The 20062-nt window shown below is 39.7% G+C and overlaps 2 protein-coding genes across 3 annotated transcripts in view; one reads left to right on the top strand and one right to left on the bottom strand.

Moving 5' to 3' along the window:
* Positions 1-6819, bottom strand: part of DNAJC7 (DnaJ heat shock protein family (Hsp40) member C7) — a 32975-nt gene extending 26156 nt beyond the window's left edge. The window contains exon 1 of the mRNA XM_088143374.1: positions 6627-6819. Coding sequence (XP_087999500.1) covers positions 6627-6742 — 116 coding nt within the window. The 5' untranslated portion in view covers positions 6743-6819. The remainder of the gene's footprint in view (positions 1-6626) is intronic.
* A 1171-nt stretch (positions 6820-7990) lies between these two features.
* NKIRAS2 (NFKB inhibitor interacting Ras like 2) lies at positions 7991-15193 on the top strand. Of its 2 annotated transcripts, none has more exons than XM_007428479.4 (4): positions 7991-8144; positions 10290-10386; positions 12172-12245; positions 14007-15193. In XM_007428479.4, the coding sequence occupies exons 2-4, from the start codon at positions 10293-10295 to the stop codon at positions 14244-14246; spliced, it is 408 nt and encodes a 135-aa protein (XP_007428541.1). In that variant the 5' UTR covers positions 7991-8144; positions 10290-10292; the 3' UTR covers positions 14247-15193. The 2 variants fall into 2 exon arrangements, with proteins under 2 accessions (XP_007428541.1, XP_007428540.1); XM_007428478.4 differs by having other exon boundaries at positions 12172-12425.
* The last annotated feature ends 4869 nt before the right edge of the window (positions 15194-20062 follow it).

The raw sequence follows: 20062 nt of genomic DNA, 5'->3' as shown, positions 1-20062 counted from the left end.
ACGCCATAATCATCACAATTATACCAAAGTAAGGCTTGACATATCTCGCTTTGCATGTAATGCGTCTATCTCATATATTGGTTTCACCTTTTGAGTTGCCATACTGACATAAATGAACATTTGCACGATATTCTAATTTTTCGAGTTTCACCTGTATATGAAACCCTCAAATCGCACACTAGAATCATAGCCACTAAAATCTATCAAGTGTTATCCATGTAGGGAGCATACTACATTTAAGATGCAATTTTTAAAACAGAGTCCTGCCCTTGTTTACTAAAGACCGGCTGCCAGAACAAGGGGAAAAATCCTGATCTCCTGATATCACGAATGGTTGTTTCTGCTGCTAACAGATGCCATGGCCTGAATGAGGTCATTCTGCAAAGCTTGCGCTGATGTAGGCTGCGTTCCCCACTTGCTACTTTTGAAGCTGGAGAAAGAATCTGGTTTGGCTAAAAATACAATCCAATTCTCTGAATAGGACTCTTTGTTGGGCAAGAAGTTGGTGGCCCATCTGTGAACCCTGGGGGTGAGGCACAGAGCTACAATGAAGATCTAAAAAAAAGAAAAAAGAAAAAGAAAAAATCTCCCTCTACTACTAAGGTCCTGGGAAGCAAATAGCCATGCTAGGAAAGATACTGAGGTACATGCCTCTTGAATGTCTGATGCCAATATGTTGTTATGGCACTGAAGCAGTAAACAGTAAAAAATATCTGCCAGGTCGAACAGTAAAAAAAGTTCCTAGATGTCAAGGTTATGGTGACATCTGAGAGCAGAGCACCAAAATTATACAGGGCATATTATGGGCAAAGACTTCTAAGGAGCCCGGGTATTCCATACATGGCAACAAAGATCAGCAATGATGGACAAGCTTCTGTGAACAGTAGCTTGCTCACAACTACTGTCTCCTACAGTGTTCAGCTATAATTAAGGGTTGGACATGTTTTAGGTCAGTCAGTAGTTCAAGCAGGGCAACAGCCTAAGTATTTATTTGTGTGAGATTGAGAATTTATTTGCGTGAGACTGAGAATGCACCTAAGAATTTTATGCAATTCATTAGGAATCTACATATATCAAGAGTTCTTTAGAAAAACTAGTTGGCAAGGATTTCTGAAGAAGAGAAAATTTAGAGGGTTGTATAGTCTGTTAGTATTTCACAAATCAAAGATCAGCTCTGAAATAGCAGTGCATAAGATCAGTAAAACCACATGGTTTGGGCAACATAAACTAGTGTATGGGTGTGTATGTGAACTATGTCAAGATGAGTAAGTATTGGAATTAGGTTTGTAGGAATATTATTTTTGAACCTGCAGTTTTAACTTGTATGGTGCAGGTGGAATGGGCATAATACAAGTTATTGTGACATCTGAATAAACATTCATTGGTGTACCAGTGTCCCCTACCGTTTAGTGGTGACAACTGAAGCCAAACTGCTCTAATAAGGTGCTGAAAAAGCACATTCACAGCATAGAGATTTGTACTTTTTCTTCAAATTCCTCTCATACATTTCAAGCTTATGTCTTTGGGGTTTTTCTCTCTTTAAGGTCACACTTTGACTCAAAACATTTAATCAGATCTCCTTTCCTGCAGTATATACTGCATTGCCTCACCAGGAATTTGGCAAGTTTTGGTTTTCTTTTCCTGGAAACCAGTTAGCTGCCAGATATCCAGAAGCTATTTGTTATTTAGAGCATGATTCTATTCTCTGGATAGAAAAGATAAGAAACTCATTGCTAAGACAATAGCAGCTTTCCTCTACTAAAAAATCTCAAAGCTGTTTGTGAAAAATCTCAGAGCTGCCAAACAAATGACTTTTTAAAAAGTTAGAACAGGAACATGCCTTTATTCTCTGCTATTCCATACAGCCACAATTATCAAATGAAAAGGAACATGAAAACATTACAGTTGTGCTGTTTTAGTATGCTAAAATCTTGAAGACTAGCTATTATTATATGAATAAATAAGAACTACATCACCAGAAAATCTCAAGGGCTATACCTCTTTTTAATTCTTCAAAATTCACTGTTATTGAATAATGGGTGTTTTTAGAGTAAAAGTACAAGAGAGCAATTTCATGTAGGGACCTCAGCTAATTATGATTCCTAGGCAGGGTTTAGTGTTTATTCATTTATACATTTCCTCTCAACACCTTTTAGTATTGCTTTGAAGGAAGGGAAACCACACATACTTCTGAAGCCTGTGATTGGCTTCAGGGGCAGAGTCCAGATTTCCTGGAAGAAATTTCCTTCCTTCCTTCCTTACATAGTAATTCTGCCATATTTTGCCTTTCAATGGGTGATGAATCACCTAGAGCTATCAGTTTGGGGTGGGGAGTGATATAATCTTTTATTCCTTTATTCTGAATTACAGTTGCTAAATTCTGTGGGCATATACATAGAGGAAAGGAGGATTTAATAACCCAAGGGACTCAGTTTCAGACCAAAGAATTGGCCATATTATCTGTATTATCAAGCACCTGCTAAATCTCCCAGTTTAGCTAGCTATTTATTTATTTATAAAATATATGTGACATCCACTCTCTTAACAACCTGGATGGCTCACATGTACAGTAAAAACATCAGTAAAACAAAATAAAACACAATAGATATAAAACACAACATCTAAACAATTAAAGTGGATGTTTATTGCTGGCCTTTGATGTTTATAAAGTAAAGGTCAATTGTATCCCAAGCACTTTACATATAGGAAAAATGAACCAGAGGAACAATAGTACCTAAAATCAGTTCTGCGTGTTAGGCAACAGACTGCAGTTAACTGTGGGGATATTCTTATTTATTTCCACTATTGCTGAAGACTTCTGTTTGCTTTATAGTTAACTTCAAAAGATAGTGTCGTTGCCATATACATTTTGGCTATGTTCACAGACTTAGTTGCCTGAGCAATCCTTTCCCCCAGCAAATTCATTCACTTCTGCATATGCACAAGATGGAATGACTTGGTCAGTGGTCCTTTTTTAGATGTCTCAGAGATTTCTTTCCTTTCTCACTTTTTTTTTAGGATTATTTGGAGCAAGACTGACATTTTTAAGAATTAAAATTGTGGTAATATAACTGAGTGAGTGGCATACCTACACTGACCTGCTTCTCCCCCTTTTTCACTTTCCCTTGCAGTTGCAGGGTGGGGGGTGGAGAGTGAGAACCAAACAACCAAGGACAAAGAATGTCTAGAGAGTTCCCATTTTCTCTGGGCCTCTCTAGAATATAATTTCCATTGCAATTAGAAAAAAGGTAATTAAACCTGACCTTGTTTAGCAAAATAGCACAGCCGACCAGGGAGCAGAGAGAGTTTTGTAGCTAAATATATTGCTCTATTTACCAAATTTTCCTGTTAAATGTGTCATAGTAACAGGCCACTGACAAACAATCGCTCCAGACTGATCTTGTGACTATATAAAAGTACACAATATTTCTTCACTTTAATACTCAAAGCTTTTAACATACTTTTGATTAAGGGAACTATCAACTGTCCACAACAGTTATGGAATCAAACACCCTGCCTTGAAATTCCAATAGGAATACCAAAGATTGTATTACTGATCTTCACTATTAACACATACTTAGATTTTTACAACTGTCCTATTTGATGAATTCATCCTGACTCCATAGCACAGTGTACATTTATGCCAGAATAAACTCTTGTTTTTGATACTAGGACTATGCTTTGCTCCAAAGAGAAATGCAGCACCTGTCTGCAATACCTTAACACAACTGTGTGCTTTCTAGGGATCACACAGCAGCTCAGGGAAAAGCCATCACTATTTTAAGGTCCTGCAAACAGGTGCTATATTTGTGTTTTCATGCTCTCTAAAACTTATTGTGGAAATTAAATATAAAGTGCTGTACAACCCTACTAGATATTGACCTGAGACACAAATCCCTCCAAAACCCAGGATATGTCCTTTTTGTGAAGCAGTATGTATATTCTCAGGATGTGAGCAGGCCACCCAAGCTATAGAAGTTGTACTGGAGAGATTTTTAAATTTGGGGGAGATCCTACCCACACAGAGATGATAGGTAAGGAATCTGTAAATGTTGCAGAGGATTCTAAAACACACTCTGGGAAGAATGGTTAGTCATTGTGGATACCAACAAGGCTTAACTTGGTCTCTTTTTCTCATGTGTATGTAGTGCATATCAGAACCTATTTCCTTTCTGCATATCAGAACTAGGGACCAGTAATGACAGACACAACTGTACTGTTTACAACCTCAACTATTATCTAACGTTGGTATAATAGCCTGTGCTTGGATACATATATCATACTATAGTTTAACTATAATGCACTGAATAAATGACATTCAATTGTGATTTATGGTTTAACAATCTAAAAAATATGGTTGAAAAAACTGTAGTATTTGGCTTTCCCCAACACACTAAGCCAAAAATAACCAAATCCATTCTCACTTAAAGCAATGGTCCAAGGCCCACATGCACCCTAACCACTCAATTTGTGTTCTCTCATACCCCAAGATCTTACTCCTGAAATTCAATGGCAAAATAGCCAAATTTTGGTGACGCAAAATTTCACCTCATTTTCAGGCTTTGAAGGGAGCTTAAGAATAGGAATGGCTTCTGGAAGGCTTCCTGCTCTCACTATTATTCCAAATTTTTCCCTGAAAGGCAAAAACAAGCCAAAACATTCAATGGCATCACTGTGTTACTTGGATGGCTACTTATGGCTTGCCAATAAGTTGGATTCCCACCATCTCAAATGTTGCCTGGCTGAGTACAAACCTATTTGAACCCATTTAATATCTCCTTTCTCTCAGGAAGTTATTTTAGTTATTCTCCCTCACTCCCTAACCCCCCCCCCCAACCTAAGTTATTTAGTTTTACTGTTTGAATCCAGGTTGATGACTGGAGATCACCTAGTACTCTTGGAGGAGGAAAGAAGTCAACGCCTCTAACTGGTGATCAACTGTCACTAGGGAATCCAATATTTTGGATTCCATTATGGAGTATCTATTTAGCTGGAAGACACATTCAAACCCTATCCAGGCCCTCAAGTTTGCTAACATAAATTATAGCTCACTTATCCAATTCAGAAGGTTCCCCTGAGGATAAACCACACTATGCACTCTTGCAAACTGCTAATTACAAGTGTTGGCAGTCACCCAATGTCCCAGGAGTACATGTGTTACAATCCAACTATATATGTCACAGCTCCTATATATAAGTATAATAAGCATTTACTGTTATGTACCTTTAACCGTAGGGCAGAAGAGAAATTTGAAATAAGGTGTGATCCTTTAAGAACAGGAGGAACAGGAATTCTTTTCAAATCAAATATCTAATTTTGCAATTAATGATAGCCAGCAGGCTCATTTTTTCTTCACCATTTCTTCCTGTATGCTCAGCCAGCCAAACACAGCTTCACTATACAAACTTCCAGATTAGCTACTGATTTTTGCTAGAGATTCCTCTACTTCCATGATTTTTTCCACAAGAGAGGAGTGACCTGTTATAAGCCAACCGGCACCCAGAATAAAAGCTATTTTTTTAAAAAAAAGACTGCATTACTTTTCAAATGCAAACTGCCTACAAAGTATTATGAATCTACGTTTTATCAACAAGATGGGAAAATTCACTTCCCCATGATAGCCCATAATAAAATTCCAAATGCTTTTCCCAAATAAGAGATTCAATGCAAAATGTTCAAACTATCAGATGTCTCATTGCCTGCTGTGGCATTTCTCATTATCTAATAGCTACCCATGGAAAGAACAGCTGCAACTTAACCAATGAATATGTTTACTTGGTGGGATGTTCTTGAAATGCTGAGGTCAAAGAGAAATCATTCCCATATATCAAACCATATGCCAAAGTCATGTACACAATATCTGACACAAATCAGAGAACTGTAATTCCACTTGATGGTCAAGCCAACTTGTCTGTAAAACAGAGTAAAAATACTATTCTAATGTATGTATTCTGGTTTCTCTTCAGAACATATATTCCAGTTTATAGGGTTCTCATGATAAACCCCTGTGGGAAAGTAAGCAAGTACTTGGAGAACTGTAATAACTGAATTACAGGATAATGGAACAAGTCCTCTTGAATTCACCAGTAAGTCTGCAACCAGAGAGACACAGATTCAGCAGGATGGCTAATCTCCAGCTTGAATCCTTTTACTCTGATCCTGGGAAGTTCACAATTAAATATAAATACTGATCAGACTGCAGATCCCCTTCATCCAGCAATTCATCTCCTAAAGAGTCCAGTAGAGGCTACAAGAGAACCTACAAAGAATGTGTAATAAAAATACTCCCTCCCTGTGATTTTATTCCCCAGCACTCTGTACTCCAGAGATACACTGTCCCTAAATATGGAGGCTCCACTTAACCATTCTGCCCTTCATGAACTGGCTTAATCTTGAATGTTCTCATTCATGACCCTTTGGAGGAAGAGCTAACAAACGACAATGGTAGCAATATCACATATCCCGCCTTCCAAGCTACTTTCCTAAAAAAAGCCTTGATTTTTCCCCTCCCCCACCCCAGTGAAGCAGGCTCCGCCTCTTGTCCTCCCCCGGCCTCGAAGCAGCCCCTCCCCCTCTGCGGGGTAAGAACGCCTTTCCAGGGACTGAGGCGGCGGCGGAGGGCTTACCTGCGCGTCCCCTCGTCCTCTTCGCTCAACATCGGTGGCACCTCGGAATGCGAAGCCACCATTGGGGCTGCTGCGGGCGCCATAATCACGTCGCAATCTCCGCCCGCCGTCGCCATCTTGGTTCCTTGTTGCAGCAATCAACGGCCGGCGAGCCGGGGAAAGAGAACGAGAGAAAGGGAAAAAGAACGAGGCGGAAGCCCCTCCTTCCATATCCGGAGACAAAAGAATCGGGGGGTAGAAAGGCCACTTCCGGTTAGGCAGAGCGAGGAGAGAGCTCGGCCGAGTCCTCCAAGAGGGAGTCCTTTTTATCTCGAGGCTGCTGGAGGGAGCGGGAAACAAGCATTTCTCTTCGGAGGAAAATATGCAGAAAAAAACTGGAAGTCGGGGCCCGTCTGCCTTCAGCTCTCTTTTTGATAGCGTTGGGCTCCAGTGTTTCAGGACCTGTTTATGCTTAGCTAGGGACAAGCACCATAGATATAAAAATGGAAAATACAGTTTTAAAGAATTCCATTAGGGCGTATATCTATTTTCGGAAAGGCAACATAACATACAGTATAAAAGAAAGAAACGTACGTCTCAGTGTAGTACACAACAAATAAAAGCAATATACTAAAGAAAACAAGCACTAGCAGACAACTTCATATACTCATATATCATGTTTTTATGTCAGGAGAAAGAATACGTTTTTTCTTAAATAAAATGGCTCTGTTTGCATGAACATTAAACCACAAACTAGCCAACTATTTTTCAGCCTAATGTGTTCTGCAAAGCCAACCTGTGCGCTGGGTGTATTGTTCAGTGTATCATGTGAACCCAGAAAATTGGGTTAATTCCATAAACCATAGATCAGTTAATCAAGGTAAGAATGCCACGTGAACACAGCCACTGCACCTACCGGAGGTATCCAAGCCTTAAACGTTTTCTGGTATTTTAACAGTCAAAATACCCCACATGTTTCTGTCACAATTTCATTTGTATTGCAGGTGTATTTTAATTTCCCATTTTTCTGTCAGCAGCATTTTCACCCTTGCCAAACAGGACTTGCTTTAGTGTAAATATGTAAATTCCACCAGCAAGGACTAGAGGGGGAAAGGCGGCACCGCCTTATTACTTTCAATTCAGCATCTCCCCGCCGTTTGGTTTAAAGATCGATAGTCCTCGTTCTGCAATAAACCATTGCAGTTTGAAAGTTATGACCGCCCATCACTTTCCTAGAACGTAAAACAAACAACAAAGAGCCCCTGTTGGGTTACAGCAAGATCGCTGAGCTCAGATCTGTGTTTCCATTCTCCTGCGTGAGACGGCAACGCGCTGCTGCCGCCTTTTCTTAAGCGACTTAACTGGATCGCAAGAGAAAGTAAATCACCATCGGAGACGGAGCTCTAGATGGAGCTGTGGGCTGCAGTTCCCACGTATGCCTCTTCTCCCAGGCATGCCAAGTTGTCGGCCCTCAGTTCCTCTTCTTGCTGAAGCTGAACACGGCACGGAAACATCAAGAGAAGTGCCTGGGTCGGGAAGGTAAGTTGCTCTGGATTAGCTGTACTTCTTTTTAGATCGACTTTTCAGAAAAATTGCACGCTTTCAGAAACGCAATAGTGATTGGGTGGGTTTGCACGCCAACTGTACCCACATTTAATTTCACATGTTATAGATTTGCATGCGAACATCTTTCCCTCTCTAAGGCGCAGCAACCAGTCTGGGCTGCTTAATTCGGGTATTATCTGACCCATCAGAGGCTAGCAGTGCCTTGAAGATTAATTGATAAATGGTGGCATCAGCTTTTGAGAACTCGATTTATCAGATGCATGATGGCAGGCCTTGTTTGACAGACCATGAATGCACAGTAAAGGAGCAAAAGTATGAAATGTAAGAGACAGCAATTCTGCCATTTGACGTTGCAATGTGACATTTCTCTGAGCAGCCCCAAACTACACAAGATGAAAGGAACACCTGTCCTCAACAGTGGAAATTTGTAACAATGCTGCCTTGTTTGCTCTGCTGTTTATAGTGGATAGAAATCCTGGTTCATCTATAGTAAATCAGAACAGACTAAAAATAATTCCTGTATTTGAATTATATACTATACATACATGTACAAAACTATGCATAAAATGTGTCACAAAGGTGATACCACAACTGGTAAGCATGGTCTTTCACTTTTCCCTCTATAAAAAGCAAGAACACTTACTTAATTTTGAGATATTGTGGCTTTCCTACCCCATTTTACAAGATTGGTTGTCACGGACATAAAAATATTCCGAGTGATGACATAATAACAATAATACAGGATACATGTTCAGATTGATGATTAGCTAGAATGTTGCATTCTCAGAGGAAACCTCTTATCTGCTTTGTTCACATTTTTAACTTTTTTTTTTTTTTGGTTTAGTTTTAATGTTAGCTGTAGATTAAAAGAAAAAATCTATATTGGAAGCCCCCCACAGGCTGTTTTTATTGTTCAAGTTGTTATTTTGTTTGGCCAACTTTTCAGACAAGAAGCTTCCCTAGAGCTAACAACAGTACTGTGAAAAAGCATCCCCTTTCTAGATGTGCCTGGTTGTGTGAATGTTTTAAAAATTACTTAGGAAAAATGGATGGAACTTGTTTTTGGCCCAAACTGAGAAGCACAAGAAGAAAGGAAATTCTTGGAAGTCTCCTGCCCATCCCTAAAATTGCCCAATCCTGCTGCTATTGTTAGCAAGTCTCAGCTGCTTTTCTGCTCCCTCCCCGTTAATGGGGGATGACTAGGAGGGAAAGATGTTAATGTCTCCTCCACAGCAATCATGATTATGCCAGGAGAAAAAGAAAGGCGTAGAAGGGCTCTCTCTAAAACTATAAAAGCCAGCAGCAAGACCTGTTTGATTCAAGCACTGATTGGAACTAAGAGACACCATGCATGCAGTGTAGAGGAATAAAATGTAGGGATTAGATGAATAAAATTAGAGATAAAGTATAAGAAACAATCAGCTTGTCAGATGTAGCCCTGTTTCTGCCTCCTAGACAAGGATTGGTCTTATGGGATTTACTTTGTTTTCACTGGAAACCCAAAGTCCACCAGTCAGAGCCAGATCCAAAACTAAGGCAAATTATTACTGCATGCCATAAGCCAACTGAGTATATCCAAATACATGAATTACTACAAATCAGACATTCTTATGCAGAGAATCACTGTGGAGAATAGAACTGCGCCAAGATCTGAGCAAATTAATGAATGCCCCTATTTTGTCAGAGAGGAACCCTGAGGTCAAGATATATGTGATTAGCACAAAACCAGCCATGGCAGAAAAACAGAAAAGAAAAAAAAATCAATTCTATTTGCAAGTATTAAATTGCAAACCTTAGAAACTTTTTTCTAATTCATGCAAATAACACAGAGACATATTAACTGTTCCCCACCTTACTTCTGCGTGACCCTGCCCAGGCAGTTGTCACTACAAAGCCCCATGCATTTCTGTTCATGTCCTTTCTGTTCATGTCCTTTCTACCAGCGTACCAATACCTAAGGTTGAGACAGCCTGATTATTATGTTGGACTCCCTCTCTGAACATCCAGAGCCAGCCTTGAGCATTAACAATATTTGTATTTGTGTCTTCATGTATGCATGTTTTCACCACTCACCTTCAATATACGGCTTCCTGAATTATTCTTCTTCACATCTTCCAGATAATGGGGAAGAGTTGCAAAGTGGTAGTGTGTGGGCAAGCATCAGTTGGGAAGACTTCAATCCTAGAGCAGCTTCTGTATGGGAATCATGTTGTAGGTAAGTGTTGGCATTAACTGGGAAACCTTATTTCTTTGCTGTTCTGTCCAAATCATTCATTTTAGAGTTTTTTATTTCATTGGCTGCTAAGTCATGATCTATTTAGCCATTGTTCACTGAATAACCACAGTTGGCTGAGTTGTACAACACACTGCCTTATAAACTAGAATTAACAAAGAAGATTGATGGGTGTATGCATACTAAGCCCGAATGAAACGCACCATAGTATGGCTTAGTACAATGTGTGAACTCAAACAGGTTTGTTTGGTTTTGTCTTTAATATGTATGAGCCAAGCCTGTTGGCTTGTGAATCAAGATTTACATGGCTTAGCGTTGTGTATAAGCTTGCTTAATAAACCAGGCTCAGTGCAGACCATGGCTCAATGTAATGTGTAAATCCCACAAATTTATTTTTCATCTATATAGGGACATATGTAGAAATGCATGTTGCAAAACAATGACATTTAAGGAACAGGTGTTGAGTCAATGATGTTGCACAAAAACATCATTTCACAACTGGCAAGTTATCTGCTCATAATTGCTCCCATTTGTTGACATGCACATACAATGGCTGGATCTGCAGGGTATTTACCTGTAGTTCCTTTGAATTAACTGCTCCATTGAACCAGAAACTAATTATAGGCCCTGGGTTCATCCATGATGGTAGGCTAACATATGGTTGGCATGTTTATGTTCTGTGTGTCCTCTGAAGTCATGTTAACACTGGTGAGTTGAACCACTGCATTAATCCACTGTTCTACCTTTACCCATCACATTGTGTCCCCAAATCCAACCTCCTTTTCATCTAGTGTATTGTGCCACCCAGCTATTCACACTTTTTCCTCCAGGTTCTTCCTGAAGACTGTATTTTTCTACATGAAAAGTATGTAGAACCATCTGGAAAGAAAACAATCAGTTTTGAGTAGAAGATCAGTTGGGAGGGAAATAATTAAACATAAAGTCATCATTCCCCTATTTTTCCAAGATCAATAAATTGTGCTAAGTCATCAATCTGAAGTGCCCAATCTGAGGTCCCCCAAAAGCCTTGGTGTGGCCCCTAGGAAGCTTCTGAAAAGTTAGCAACTACAGTACCCATTACATTGGAAGGATAATCATATGGCTCCATCTACTCAATGGAAATTAATCTTTCATATGTCAGTAAAAGGCTAAATGGGCCTTCAGCTTGGGAAAGGCTGTGCAACCTTGCTGTAACCATGGTTCACAAACCACAGTAATTGTTAAGATATAATATGGCTTGTTTGTTTTGGCTTGGCACTGAATATAACCTATGTGCTTTCTGAACCATAAGCAATGGATTAGTATGTGTGCAAATGCAGTCACTGAGCAGCTCTTCCTGGGCAGGGAGGCAGTTCTTTTATATAATGTATAATTTGTTTCTTCATCAGCTCAGTTCTTCCTTTGGCTAAAAGCCATTTAATTTATATAAATAATCCAGAGGCTTGTGGAGAAAATATATTTGAAGCCAGCTTTTAAGAAAAGAAAAATGGAAAAAAATAGATGCTTAGACTGTCTTGGCAAAAAGAATACAAGTAGAAAAGCATTGGACCATCAATGATTCTCTGTAGAGCAGCTTCTGACTTACAATCCTACTAAAGAGCTCAGATGGCTTTAGTAGTTATGGTAACTTAAGAATGTTGAAAACAGTAGATTAAACACTTAGCGAGTACAGTTAGCAGAAGTTATTCTGGATACCTGTGTATGTGTTTCTAGCAACAAGATCCATTTTGGTAGAAATTCTTATATTCTGTCTGATTGGCTCTGCAGGTTCAGAGATGATTGAAACCCAGGAAGACATTTATGTGGGTTCCATTGAAACAGACCGGAACATGCGTGAACAGGTGCGTTTCTATGACACCCGAGGCTTGAGGGATGGAGCTGCCCAGTGTTTGGAGCTGCCCAAGCATTGCTTCTCCTGCACGGATGGATATGTGCTGGTTTACAGTATTGACAGCAAGGAGTCCTTCAAGAGGGTGGAGATTCTCAAGAAGGAGATAGATAAAAATAAGGATAAGAAGGAGGTAGGTGGACTTTTCTCAAGCCCTTCCTATTTGGGGGGATCTGCAGAGTATCTGATCTCCCAGATACTCATGTCACAAAAGCCTTTGGCTAGCAAAGAATTTAGGGATGTTCTAAGGTAGACACTCAAATCAATTTCCAAAACCTAACTTTATTTATTTATTTACTTACTTACTTACTTACTTTTTCAACCACCCATCTCCCCCCATGGGGGAACTCTGGGCGATTCACAACAAACATTTAAACATAAAATATATAAACACATAGAACCTTAATTTAAAACATTACTAAAAAGAAGAAGGAGAGACCAAGAGGATGAAAGATCTGAGGCTGAAGGCAGAAGGCAGAAGGCCTCTATGGGGCTAGCCATCCTCATGCCTGAGGTATTCTCACCAGGCCAGGTGGCAGAACCAAGTCTTCAAAGCCTTACGGAAGGCCAGGAGTGTGGGGGCTAATCGCACCTCCGGGGGCAAGATGTTCCAAAGAGCAGGGGCTACCGCAGAGAAGGCCCGCCTTCTGGACCCTGCTAGTCGAAGTTCTTTCATTGAGGGGGTCCTTTAAAAGTGTGGGATCCAATAGCAAAAATGTGTCTATTTGAACCAAAGGGACATAATTTGTTCCAAGTTTATTCTGAGATAATTTTTATGATCTTGTTGCCGCAACCCCAAAATGACAAAAATGGCATTTTCATATTGGTTTGAACCTATTTTGACATTGTTGCCTCTCATCTGTTCTTTATCTGGTAGCATAGTATCTATGATGTGTGTGTATATTTGTTTGTGGTCATTCTGTCTTTCATTTTTTAGGAGGATCAATTGATAAATAGCAGTTATGTCTTTATTTAACAAAAGCATTGTATTTCTAAACAGATGTGCTATGCTAATTCTCTTTAAAGAGGTACATTGATCAAACATCTTAATTCATTTTTTGCCTTTTGACAGAAAACCCAAATTGCCACAGCTATTTGGGTTTTTTTTAAGGGGGGGAACACACTACCTCCCTGATCAATTTAAGAGACAACAAAAGGATACAGGTAGTCCTTGTTTAGTGGCTGCCTCAGACAGCGACTGTTGGCAGTTTTGACGGTGATGAAAAAGTAACTTTGCAACCAATCCTCACATTTACAACCTTCACAGGTCTGTAAAGCAAAGGAAAGCTGAAGTAAGATTGTAAGCACGCTCACCATTTCATTTACCAACCACTTTGCTTAACAACCGAGTTGCCAGTCCCAATTGTGGTTGCTAAATGAGGATTACCTGTAGTGTGGTTTTTTGGTAGCTTAATAATTCCTTATGGGAGAGACCCCACGAGCAGGAGTCAGAGCAGGCATGAGTTTCCATCAACCATTAGAAGTCCCTGCACCCCCTGCCCAAGGTCAAGTTATCCTTTCACCAAGCCAGAGAGTCAGAAGTTAATAATCTCTGCTGTCATTGGAGATGTTGGTGTGTGATTGATTTAGACATCCAGATATCCTGGGTGGTCTTGTTCCAGCATGTCATGAGCATCCTGGGATTTGGAGCATTCTGTGCATCTGCCATTGCACTAGCTAGAATTTATTTCTCTCTCTCCTCCGATCTCCATAGGTAACTATTGTGGTCTTAGGCAACAAATGTGATTTGCAGGAACAGCGGCGTGTGGACCACGACATAGCCCAGCACTGGGCCAAGGTGGAGAAAGTAAAACTCTGGGAAACCTCAGTTGCCGACCGCCGGAGTCTCATTGAGCCCTTTGTCTACTTGGCCAGCAAAATGACACAGCCGCAGAGCAAGTCCACCTTCCCGCTCAGCCGCAAGAACAAAAGCAGTGGTTCTGTGGATGGATGAAACCCACAAATGTTGGACCCACCACTGCTGGTAAAAAATGTATGCATGCAGGGCAGGGCTGGCCTTGCCGCAGAGCAGACACTAGTAGCAGTTTCCAGATGAGGCACTTCTTTTCTTCCTGCAGTCTCTATCTCTGTGTCATTTGTTTTGGTTTTGCTAAAAAGAACTCTCCAAATCCAGAGCAGGACGGTAGAACTTTTTCTTGACTTTTCAGTTAAAATGAAAAAAAAAAAAATCAAGCAAATCATACCTGCATAAGTCCAGTGCCTGGTGTATTTTGTAGTAAAAATGGTCAATAGAGCGCATTAAAGGTTGGATTTTTAACCTTCTTTTGCTCAGGCTATTTTTTAATTTTAATTTTCAAAGAACCTGCATTTTAAAACTGGAAATTGGTGTTAGGGGTACTAAATTGTATTCTTGATTTGGAACCTGAAGGGTAGCACGGTAGAGAAGAGTGCCTTCCCGGAAATATCTCTGTGTTGGTGGCAGAAAAGGCAATTAAAGCAGGCCTATCTTCTGATCTTAAGTTGTGGGAAAGGGAGGGATGGGCCATAGGTATAGCAACATGGAGAGGAAGAAGAATGGAACGTTTCTTCATTCAGTACTGAAGCCCTCCTGGCCAAGCTAATCCACCAGCTTCCATGTTCCTGAGTTAGCAGATTCTAGAATGGTTTTAGATGCTGGCTGTACTTCATAAGGAGACCAATTTGTGGAGAAGAGGGAAATATACAGAGAAAAAGTGGAATAGAAACTTGTGGAGAAGCAGATTATCCACCAACAGAAAGTAAGTTTGGGGATAATTGATTTTAGTGATCTTGTATATAAAATTAACTCCTTGATCTGAATTTGATTGTTTTGTGAATGTCTCTTCCAAACACCATGACCTTGTTTTCCTGATCTGGATAATGGATGTTAACAACTCTTATAAATGATATCATGATAAAATGGATTCAACTCAGACTAAATCTGTTATCCCATAATGTATTGAGACTGACCTCCAAGTAAACTTCTTTAGAAATTTCCTTAACAGCACGATTCCTATGTTAATTGCTTATGAACTATTGAAGTGCAGATTAAAAACAGATTCTAGACACTGCTCTGAATTGTTTGTATAGTATCAAATTTGTATTGAATGCAGCACAGAACACAGAGTCCCAGTCAGGACAGATGATATCAACACATTGATACCTAACATCAATGTGAATATAATTATTTTCTCCAGGGGCTTGTTTTTTAAATTTAGCATTAGTGAGAGGATGGGAAAGGTAATTTAAACGGAAGGAAAATTGTACAAAATTGGCAGCATAATTAGTTTAATAAGGAAATTATAATTATAGGCAAAACATTTGATACTGAAAAATTTGAAGATAATTCTTTTCCTTTTAAGGACTTTGTTAAAGAAAATAATCCTTTTTCCTAAAGTCTTACATATTTGCAAAAGGAGTATAGAGAAGAACATCCACTAAACATCCACTAACCTATAAATGCCACTTAATTTCAGCACATTAGAATGGTTCCATGGGCAATAAGGGTATCAGGCAAGATTGATGGACCTGGATATGGTTAGCTTTGAGAAGATAATGGAGGATATGATAGGATTTTCCAAATGCCTGAGTGGCGTTACCCAGCTGGTTCTCATGACTTTAGAGTTCAAGAAGTGAAATAACCTCCTTAAGCTAGATGGCATGTTATGATTGAACTTTGGGAAAAGTTTCCTATCAGAGCAGTTCATCAGTAGAACTCATGGCTTTGGATGGAAATCTTCCAGCAGAAGCTGGGTTTCCATTGGTCATGGATATTTTAATTTAAATTCCTGCACCAAACAGAGGTTTGGACTTGATAACCTAAATGGGCCTTTCCAATTCTCTGATTTCTGAAAGAAGTACCAGCAGTGTTCAAGCCTCCATGAAAGAATTCTGCCATAGAATTTCTGTAAGAACTCATTTCCACATGATAATGTGATGGCCTCAGAAAAGGATTAGATTCAAGGAGGATAAAGTCATTGATGGCATCATATTACCGCCAGGAGGCAACATGTCCCTGAATTCCAGTAATAGATAAAGCAAAAAAATAGTACTGGCTTCATGTCTTGCTAATGGCATTCCCATATGTACCCAGCTAGCTACACAGGACACTTGACTAGAGAGGCCTTTGGTCTAATCCAGCAGTTATGGATTGTACAGTGATGAAATGTGTAAGGGGGGAATAATCTGCACTTCCTCAGCAGTACTTAATAATTTCAGTTTTTAAACTTTGAATTTAAAAAATGGTAGTGCATATCAGCAAATACAACTTATTGGTGGAATAAAAATAAAAATTGTATTATAGTGCAATACTATATTCAGAAGTAATCCCCATCAAGTTCATGTGATCTACCTCCATGTAGCCAAATCTGTGTAAAGAGATGTTGCAGGAGGAAATAGGCAGTGGGCGATATTTTATCTTCCCATTTATTACCAGTTTTCTCCCGTAATTTCTTAGTTTTTGCAAGTGATTTCTGATTGAGGAGCCAGACTGGGAAAAATGTGTTTGCGTGTAGGGGGAAAATAATTAAGAGCCAAATAAAGAACTAAACATGTCCCTCCCTTCCAGCCACCATTTCTCACTTGCAAACACATGCCTCAATTAAAAAAAGAGTTGGCTGAAGCAACATGTAGTTCGTCCATATGCCAAGCTAGTTTATGGGAAGCTCAGCTGAAATACATTTGTGTGGGACATAGCAAGAATAACTCTGCATGCCCATCTTCTCTTAGTGCCTCTAGAAGGTCAAAGCTGGCACATAGGGATCTGGTGTTCTGTTCTGTAAGAGGTATAACGATTATCAATTGCAAACTTAAGCAAAGACCACAAAGATATCATCAAGGGCTCTGGAAAACACAAAACTGGACTTATGGAGACTAAATGCAGCAGACTGGTGAGACAGACAATGCCCAGTGGATTGTCCAGCAATGTGTTCCTTTGATGAGAACCAGTCAAGATGTTCATTGTCTGTTAACAATACAGATCTAAAAAGAATTCCAGATTTCCCACCGTACACATTTCATCACTGTACAATCCATAACTGCTGAATTAGACCAAAGGCCTCTCTAGTCAAGTGTCCTGTGTAGCTAGCTAAGTATATATGGGAATGCCATTAGCAAGACATGAAGCCAGTACTATTTTTTTGCTTTATCTATTACTGGAATTCAGGGACATGTTGCCTCAGCTCCAAGCCCTGGGTTCAATAGACTTAAGTTCTTTGTATGGCAAAGTGACATTGGTTTGGGCTAATAGGTGGAACTATTTTTTGGAGCGTGGGCTGGAAAGCTTTCTTCCCTGGTATTCATGTACACATTAAAATAGAGCACAGTAACCCAGAAGCTACCCTACACAAAGCTACTAGAAATAAATGGGAGCTGCCATTTATTCTGTAGTTTTTGTTCACTGCAGAGAGAGCACATCATAGAACTTCCATTGCATTCATAGGTCAACCCTTTCCCACTGACTACTGAGAGAAAACTCAGCATCCTGAAGAGGACTCAAAGGAAATGTGCCTTTGCTGATACTTCACTGTACAGGAAGCAGATAAGCATAGCCTGTATACCAGTGTTTCTCAACCTTGGCAACTTTAAGATGTATGGACTTCAACTCCCAGAATTTCCCAGCCAGCATGCATGCTTTCAGTCTATGGCTGTGTCTTTATGTTGCAGTAAGCCACACTCTGGTTTGGGCTGAATGTGTTATGCAGAGAGCAAAATATGTTTTATTCAGTCAACCATACCTCAGCTGGATGCTTGAATCCAGTCTATAAGTGGTTAATAATAAAGGTCTGCCCCCAGAGAAAAGTCACTAAACAGAGAAAACTGGGATGAAAAGCAGCTTAGAAGAGAATCCATCATTCTGACAACTAGTTTTCAACAGCCAGGGAGATTTTATTTTATGAAGGTACAATAAAAAATGGTGCAACCCAAGAACAGTTATATTTACCTCATCCAAGGTTTGTGCAGGCCGGGCCTTCAATGCTATTTTTAGTCAAGTGTCAATTCAAGATACCTGTGTACATTGTATAAAGTTACTTCTCTTGGACCTTTTGTGACAGAGTGCAAGAAATGCCAGCTCTGAAAGGCTAATTCCAATTAATTAATGTTATTGATTAAATTTGTAACTGCTGTAATCACGTAATAGACTCCCAGTAGTAATAATGAACTCACTACATTAGCTGCTGAAGAAATGGAAAAGCTCCCAAGGTGTTTTGAGCTTATCAGCTCAGTCCAATGCAACCTGCAGATGAACTAAGAAACTGCAGGAATATCCCATCATCCACTACCACGTCAAGAGAATTGAGAGTTGTTCTCTTATTCAATTGTTAGGTTTATATCCTTTCCTCCAGTAGCTCAAGGCAGTTTTACGAACCACCCATTCTCCAATTTCCCCAACAACAACAGCCCTTTGGGCTCATAGTGACTGGCCCAATGTCACAGTCAGCTCCCATGGTTGAGGGTGGACTCGAACCTCGCACACATGGATCGTTAGCCCAACAACTTCAATTTATTGATCAAGCAACACAGGAGATCAAGTAAATTTGATTATCAAAATATTTTTAATTTCAACATTTTTATAATATATATATATATATATATATGTGTGTGTGTGTGTGTGTGTGTGTATTATATATATATATATGGTACATCAAAAATATACATTGAATCATCAGCGGGCAGAGGAGGAACAATATACTGGCCATGTCCCTATGGTCATTTAAATGTTTTTTCACCTTAAAAAAAAAGATTAAATAGTTGCACATCACTTTTTTAAAAATTAGTTGGGGAGTAGGGGGCACACACACTACTAAGAGCTATGGCCTAGGTGCCCTACCCACTACCTGGAGTACATTATATGCTAAATTCAAAGGCATTAATGCTTTGGATACAGAGGGATAGGACTACAAAAGAAAGCATCCACACTGTGCTCCTAAAGCAGCTTCTTGCTATAGTATTATTAGCAGAAGGAATGGCTTCTAGGGGTTAAAGTGCCAAATGTATCAAAACCCTAGTGCCAGGACAGGACTGAAGACCAGCTGCATTTAGGCCAAAAGTTTGCTGGGAAATCTATGACAATGGAAAGATAATAAATGAAACTACAGGCAGCACCGCTTGGGTTCAAGGTGCACCTGGTGCTTTTAGAACCTTCTGTTTCCCAAATCTGCCACTCTCAGCACCACAGTGAAGAGGGGGACGGGAGAGAGTGGGAAAAGTGATGGATGACATTCTTCCAACTGGACAGAAAACAAGCATGGTTCAGAGACAAGGGGCTGACAAAGCTAGAATTATGAAGGGGAAATAACTTTCAAACAACCCAAAACATGTAGGAGGGATGCTGTTAAGGGGGACAGGAAAAAAAAAAACTTTTGCCAGAAGATAAAGCCAAATAACGGGCCATTTCAGGAAAAGTAGAATACTGTGTTCTTTTTTTCAGGAAGAGAAAGACAGATTTGGGTGGTAGAATCAAGAGCGGATTTCTGGCTCATTAGAATTTTATCTTGAATGTCTTAACTTACACATGCTGGATGTTTTGTAAGATGTCTATTAACAGAGGTCTACTTCTCTTCTGCCATTTTTGGAACTTAGCCTTACAAGTAGCCCACTCTGAGCAATGAAGCTCTTTCTAGTTTGCAAGTATTCTCATAATCAGACAGGCAAGCATTTTATTTCTTTAATTCTATTTTCTCTCTGGTTCTGATAAGGAATTCTTTGAAAATCAAATGTTCAATATCAATCTGCTGCAATAAGTGCTGCAGTCACAGTGAGAAGCCACAGCTAACTCACACTCCATGTTTC

Source organism: Python bivittatus, unplaced genomic scaffold (genome assembly GCF_059951505.1).
Source record: "Python bivittatus isolate LINGU-HERP-01145 unplaced genomic scaffold, Pbiv_v1 ctg000410_np1212, whole genome shotgun sequence".
Classification (NCBI taxonomy): Eukaryota; Metazoa; Chordata; class Lepidosauria; order Squamata; family Pythonidae; genus Python; species Python bivittatus.
This window is presented reverse-complemented; position numbering and strand designations above follow the sequence as displayed.

What these genes read in the sequence shown, in the direction of transcription:
- NKIRAS2 (XM_007428478.4), top strand. Translation starts at nt 10,293, where the DNA reads ATGGGGAAGAGTTGCAAAGTGGTAGTGTGTGGGCAAGCATCAGTTGGG. An exon ending in GTATGGGAATCATGTTGTAG is followed by an intron (nt 10,387 to 12,171) that starts GTAAGTGTTGGC and finishes TTGGCTCTGCAG; the next exon opens with GTTCAGAGATGATTGAAACC. An exon ending in AAAATAAGGATAAGAAGGAG is followed by an intron (nt 12,426 to 14,006) that starts GTAGGTGGACTT and finishes CGATCTCCATAG; the next exon opens with GTAACTATTGTGGTCTTAGG.